This window comes from Neolamprologus brichardi, chromosome 3 (genome assembly GCF_056152115.1).
Source record: "Neolamprologus brichardi isolate AB-2024 chromosome 3, ASM5615211v1, whole genome shotgun sequence".
In the NCBI taxonomy this organism is placed as follows: domain Eukaryota; kingdom Metazoa; phylum Chordata; class Actinopteri; order Cichliformes; family Cichlidae; genus Neolamprologus; species Neolamprologus brichardi.
In genome coordinates this window covers 22,249,832-22,257,173 of record NC_142106.1, presented here as the reverse complement: position 1 = coordinate 22,257,173, position 7,342 = coordinate 22,249,832, and the positions used below count along the sequence as shown (strand labels likewise).

Sequence of the window (7,342 nt, the reverse complement as noted above, 5' to 3'; positions counted from 1 at the left end):
AACAATAAAATCCATTCAACTTAATTGAATTCCGTTTTTTATATACCACCAAACCACAACAACAGTTGCCTTAATGTGCTTTATATTGTAAGTTAAAGAGCGTAGAAGAAGAAAAAATGGGAAGGAAAAACACCCTTTTAACAGGAAGAAACCTCCAGCAGAACCAGGCTCAGGGAAGTTCAGGCCATGTGTTATGTGACCAGCTGGGGGTGAGGGGAGAAGACAGGATGAAGAAACACCATGATGTTGATATTCACAAAAGTTGAGTGATACATGCTTAGAAACAACCTAGCAACAAGCTAAAAGTAACGATTAATTTCAGTTCTAAATCAGTTCAGTTCTGAATATGTGCTTTTTATTATTATAAAATGCATATATTATTTCTTCTTCAATGAATAATCATGATTAAACTAATATTTAGCATAGTTTAAAATTTCATTTATATCAATTTAAAATATTTACTTATTTTTTTGAGAAACATATTTTTGCAAAACAGTATAAATTTCCATTGATGAATTCAAACAAACAACAGATATGTAAAGCATCAGTGTTCAATTTTGTCATTTGCCGAACACAACTAAACACATGCAACCCTGAATGGCTACATAATTCAGGATTCTTTGCCTATCTAACCCTCACAGAATAAACGCTGGTCATATATTGCTAAGTTAAAAAAAACAAACAGAGTAATTCGAGTAATTGGTTTAAATGTTTTGCCGTTTAGAACATGTTGTGTTACTTTAGCTTTAATTCACTTAAAAAGTGGTTGATGGTTAATAATGAAAAAAATTGTAGTCATTCAAGTGGTGTAATAAAATAAAAAAAATAAAATAAAATCGTGTTGTGTATATGTTGATGAAGTCCAATTGTGCTTTAGTAATGGTTTCTTTATTAGGTATGTCTTTGCCAATTTGTTGGTCAGTTTGTCATTGTCACACTTTGTTTTGATGCAAATCAACTGGATTTGTGGACAGACAGGTGAAGTGGGGCTGCAATATATAACCAGTAGTGTACATTAGGATCAACTACTCAAGAATCCACAGAGGACAAATAAAGAGGGAGAAGGCTAAAAAACACTAATAAGGTTGGTGTTGTTTTAAATATACAAGCTTTACTTAATGTTAAATGCTCATTAACACTGATCACTGAGCTGAAATGACAAGAAAGCTTCAAAATTCACTTATTATCTGAAATATTAAAGGCAGACTGCAGAGAGTTTAGACGATAAAACACTCACTGTGGTTTGCCTGATATTTATTATTATTAGGGCCTGGGCACTTACACTGTTTAAGCCCTAGTTTATGTAATTTTAATATTATTATTATTATTACAGTTACAGCAAACTGGGAAAAACATGTTTGTTTTAAATATCTATCTATCTATCTATCTATATATCTATCTATATATATATATATATATATATATTAGGGGTGCAACAATACATGTATCTGTATTGAACCGTTCGATACAGTGCTTTCGGTTCGGTACGCATATGTATTGAACAATACAAAATTTTTAATTTATTTGATCACCTTTTCTTCTGACAATGCCATCTGTGTTGAGGGTTTAAGGGATCTGCGTTCAGTTACTCTGCCTAGGCTTCATTGTCGAGCGCAGATCCATTGAGCACAGCCCATATGCATTCACTCAAGTTAGCATGGCAACTGCCTCAATGCTACCCAAAATTGAACCTCATCCACCGTCATTCAATTCTGGCGTTTGGAACTATTTTGGTTTTCATGTGAAGTATGACCCTACTTAAGCCTGTCGTGGGCAAAGTACAACAGTATGTCTGATGTGCTACGTAATGCTCAATTACATCGGTCGGAACACAACAAATACGACTGCACATTTACACCGACATCATGTTAGTGCAAAGACAAGTGGAAGCAGACAAAAACAACAACAAGCACGCATGCAACAAACTTTACCCGAGTCATTTAGACAGCCGTTAGCACATGAATCTAAGAGGGCAAAAGAGGTAGACAGGGCAATTGCTACTTTTATTGCTGTCGACAAAATAGCTTTTATTTTGGAAAGAGCCATTTCTCTGTAATAAACTTTTTCACAGATGGGTGATTTCTCCATCACATACATTTATTTATTTTTTTATTAGTTTGTTGTTTAAAAACTGTACTTTTGAGTTAAAAGAAATATTTATAATTTAATAACTTAAAAAAGGCATGAACATTTTTTTGTATCAAAAAAATATCGAACCGTGACACCAAAGTATCAAAACGAACCAAACCGTGAATTTTGTCTATTGTATATATATATATATATATATATATATATAAATATATATATATATTCTGTCGAAGGATGCCTTTGAAGTAATAGCTCCTTCATCATGTGTGAAGTGGTGAAGTAAAGCCCAGTAAAGCTTATTTGGAGCAGATACTCCTGCAGATAGAAAAATATTCCATGGGAATCAGCACAGGGAGGAATATTAGGAAAACTCACAGATAAGGTTGGTCTTGTTTATAACTTTCAGTTATAGCTTTATTTCAAATACACAGTAGTACTCACCAGTTTGCATCTGGTTAACTTTTCAAATTGTATAACGCTGACACCTTTTTAAAGCAATGTCAAAAAACAGTGTTGTGTTTATCTTTCATTTACATACTAAAAATGTTAAATTTGATAATGTAACAACATTATCCTAACTTTGGTATCAAATTAGTACTAATTAGTAAATAAATGAGTAAATAATACATTGTATTTACACAGTTTGATAATTCAACAACAAAAGAAGTCTGTGTGGTTTGGTAAATTTGTGACCACAGCTGATCTTGCAGGCTACTGAATTATGACTTAATGCTAAATTATGACTGACATTAAATAATACCTTTGCATTCACAGGGTATAATTGGCCATTTTTAACCACTTTAACCATTTTACCTCTACATTTCAACTTTAAAAACTATTTACTTTGCCTTGTTTCGTATCATCCTTTTCAGCACAACCTCATGTGTCTGAATTTACAGTTATGTTTTCATTTTGACATAATGTATTAACACAATTGATCTAAAATCAGACAAAAAACATAAAATCCAAGCAGAAAAAGTTATATTTTTTTACTGTAACAACTACAAACATGTTTAATGAATCATATTTTATAACTTTAAATGCAAATATAAATTGTCAATTTTAAAATCATATTCACAAGCTTTGCAAACAAAAAAGTTATTTGCATCCATTTACTTTTTACCCTTTTTTTTTATAACCATTTAAAACTATTTACAGAACAATCAGCTGTTCTGCATTTAATAAGATGCCACACAAATTATTTGTGCCACTCCAAAAAAATTATTTTTGTCGACTATAAAGGAGAACATTACAGCCTGATACCTGCAGGTCTGACAGCAGCAGGTGTATCTATTTTTTTTCTACCTGGAGACAGCAGTCGCCTCATTGTTCTGACACACAACACAAAACTATCCACAACAGTACACACTAACTTCACACTCCAAACATCACAAATCTCTCGCATCTTAAAAATTGTTCTCTCTTTTTCTGCTGTCTTTCTTTCTCTCTCTCTCTCTCGCCATCACTCCTATGTCATGTCATGTCATGTTACCATATCATTTTTTGATTGGTCGACATTGTACATTTTTCCACCAACACGAAAGGGCGTTTTTTTTTGTTTTGTTTTGTTCTTTAATTTTTTGGTCATAAGCAGAGAGTGCTTACTAGCGTTGTCCTTAGACGTTAAACGTGATGAAACTATTTAGGAAAAAAACACGCATATATTGTTTATCATGACTCTGGTTTTACATGGCCTATCAACACAATTTAAAAACTGGTATATATCACCTTGTTGCTTTGTCATCTTGATGTTGTAATGTGATTGGCTTACCACGACTACTTTTTTTTTTCCTCAGCCAAACAGCAGAACTCATGCGATTGTTTTGCCCCCTTAGCTCCAGGTGTTGGGCCAAAAAGTGATCCTGTGCCAGAAAGAGATTGCTGTCTGCGGGAGTGTGTGCACCTGCTTACGATAGGAATAGTAATTAGTTAGATTAATCGTTACTGAAAACAGTAACGCCGTTAGTAACGCCCATCACTGTTGATAACTATGAAGGAAGCAGAATGGAGACGGAAGATCAGGCCTACAATTGCGATATAGTCATCTTAAAACCTCAGAACCAGCTGAGCTGCGAATAAGTAGATTAACATCTCCTGTTTCAAAACATCTTGTTACCACTAGACAAATCATATGGTAAAGTTGTTTGCCAACCTCTTCAGCCCCAAGGGCTTTTCTGAGCTTCCTACTCAACAATGAAATGCCCACAATTAATTGAGTATTTCTCTGCAATTACAAACTCTGTGTATACAACTGTGTATACAATCTTGGTGTCATAATAAAGCAAACACTTGTAAAATTTCATCAGAGGTGGCCCATACAGAGGTTTCTGTCTATACCACACATGTCGGGGATATTTCTGACCCTGTGTTATAACCGATTAAACATGATCTCCTTTCTTTTGCCCCCGGAACCGGGGGGCCGATCAGATTAATAAAACAGTTGAGATAAATATGTAAATTGAAGCAGGAATCTTTACCCTGCTGGAAAGATCTCCAGGCTTGCTTAGACAAAAAGCCTACTCCTTTTACAACAAAGCTAGATCTTCCTGGGCCACTCCCTATATTTTAAGATGAGCTTTATCAGAATTAATGAGAGCAGCAAAGATGACATTCTTCTCCTATGATAACTTTAACTTTACTGAGAAGTTCATTAAAATGTGATTGTGATATCTTTTGTCTCTTTCAGATATGTCATCAGACTTCTTGTTAAACGATTCCCTTCTTCATGCATACCTTTCGTCAATCAATTCCACTGTTTCTTTACCCATAAATTGCTTTCTCTCTACACCAAGTTCCTTAATCTTCACCGCATTCATGATCACCAACATCTTCCTCCTCCTCCCTCTTGGCATTCTCATCCTGTATCGTGGTATCCAACAATGGTGGCATAACAGCTCTGCTTCCTCGCCAGCAACAATAAGACATTCTGACACCTTCATCTACCACGTGGTCATCCTCATGCTTATTGGTGTTTTTGGGTGTGTCCTCTGCTGTTCTGGTATCTACAGTGTCCAGTCCAACACTTTAGAAGTGGGGTTTACTATTTATTATTTCACCTGCATTAGAGACATTTTATTTCACATTCTGACCTGTGTGGAGCGCTACCTGGCTGTTGTTCACCCCATCATCTACCTGAGCCTGAGAAATGAAAAAGGGATCATGATTAGAAATATCAGCATTGGCTGCATCTGGCTGCTTTCATTTGGATGGATGGGTTTCATGATGATTAAAGAACTTGTTGTTAGTTTGAATTTATTCATTATAACTTTATCTCTAACAGTCATCTCCTTCTGCAGCCTTTCTGTTCTGTGTACTTTGATCCGTCCAGGCCCAGGGGAACAGGGTGTACATAGAGAGAGGGTTGACCAATCAAAACTGAGGGCATTCTACACCATGGTGGTCATACTTGGAATTCTTCTGTTGAGGTTTGCTTGGGATCTTTGTTGGATTTTTCTCTATGTGTCCAGTGAAGGCCTTTATTGTCTGTCAGCAGCATGTAGTATATGGTTTAATTTGCCCTGCACTCTGGTATTACCAGTATTGTTTCTACAAAGAGGAAGGACATTTGTGTGTTTCAAGAACAGCATCCAGTGAGGGGCGAATATAATTTGATTTCATGATTTAATTTATTTATTTTTTTATTTTTCCCATGTAATGTTAAAATAAGTCTAGCTCTACCTTACTTGACCATAATCTCACTGTAGTAAAGTTTGCCCAGGCTCATAGAAAACAGGTCTGCCCCGGATTGCATTTATTGTTATACTGCTATGGTAGCCAAAGTTTCTAATGCAGGTTTGACAGGTTTGTGAGTGTACACTTTATCCATAACCTAGTGAGGGTTTACTCATGTTTACTACTGGGTGACTGCTCAGGCTTGGTTTCAACGTAACTTTTTTTCTTTCATGAGTTATTTACAAGTTTCTGACCACTTATAAAATGTGTTCAATGTGCTGCCCATTGTGTTGGATTGTCAATGCAACCCTCTTCTCCCACTCTTCACACACTGGTAGCAACACCGCAGGAGAAATGCCAGCACAGGCATCCAGTATCCGTAGTTTCAGGTGCTGCACATCTCGTATCTTCACACCATAGACAATTGCCTTCAGATGACCTCAAAGATAAAAGTCTAAGGGGGTCAGATCGGGAGACCTTGGGGGCCATTCAACTGGCCCACGACGACCAATCCACTTTCCAGGAAACTGTTCATCTAGGAATGCTCGGACCTGGCACCCATAATGTGGTGGTGCACCATCTTGCTGGAAAACTCAGGGAACGTGCCAGCTTCAGTGCATAAAGAGGGAAACACATCATCATGTAGCAATTTCAAATATCCAGTGGCCTTGAGGTTTCCATTGATGAAGAATGTTGTATAGAGCACAGAGTAATGCGGGAGAGTAGAAAAGTGCTATATAAGAATCAGTCTGTTCACTGTCTGAGTAGAGTTTGGTTGTTATGTTCCAGCAAATGTTGTTATTACATGACTTGATTAAGGTACGCATTAGGCTGACATCTGGGGCCAGAGCTGAAGCTGTTCTGGGCCAGCAGCATGTCTGCAACTGGCCTTGTGTGGGCCACCAAAGGCCCGTCATTCTTTGCAGTATGTAGGCCATGTGTAAGCACATTGTGTGGGCCAGGTCCAGGCCATACCATTTTGCTATGTGGGATGCAGTCAGTACTGCACATTAGAATTACATGCTAAAGAGAGGATAAACATTAGAGAGAGAAGGCTAAAAAACACTGATATGGCTGCTGTCATTTTAAATACAGATTTGCTGTTACATACTCAACAGCACTGATGACTGAACTACAGTGACAAGAAAACTGTAAAATTCACTTATTGAAGGGACACTGCAGAGATTTTACACAAGACAAGCTTACTCATTGTGGTTAGACAACTGATATTTATTTTTGTTAATTGTTTGTTAATTGTTAATTTGTTATTAGGGACCAAGCACAATTTTTCTACTCTATTCTACATCTGTTATATTAACAATGTTGTATATATAATAATACATATTAATATTGTGGATAATGTAGTGGTAAGACAATACTGGGTGGGAATTGCAAATTTGATTCCCACCCAGTATCCAGTAAGGGTCCTGGGTAGACCGCCCATGCTAGAAAAAAAACCTAAGCCCTGGAATGGCTTGTCTACGTCTGCAGCTCAGACACAGGCATTTCACTAGATGTTGTACTCTGTATGATTGTGTATATGACAATTAAAGGTTGTTTGTTTGTAATACAGTTTTTTGAA

General features: G+C 36.4%; 1 protein-coding gene across 1 annotated transcript; it reads left to right on the top strand.

Annotated features, from left to right (window-relative positions):
* Window positions 1-4,776: 4,776 nt before the first annotated feature.
* On the top strand, window positions 4,777-5,682 carry LOC148103926 (uncharacterized). The gene has a single exon (XM_087839222.1). It carries the CDS (start codon window positions 4,777-4,779, stop codon window positions 5,680-5,682), a length of 906 nt encoding a protein of 301 aa, XP_087695348.1.
* Window positions 5,683-7,342: the final 1,660 nt, after the last annotated feature.

Coding starts and splice junctions, on each gene's coding strand:
- LOC148103926 (XM_087839222.1), top strand. CDS start 4,777: ATGTCATCAGACTTCTTGTTAAACGATTCCCTTCTTCATGCATACCTT.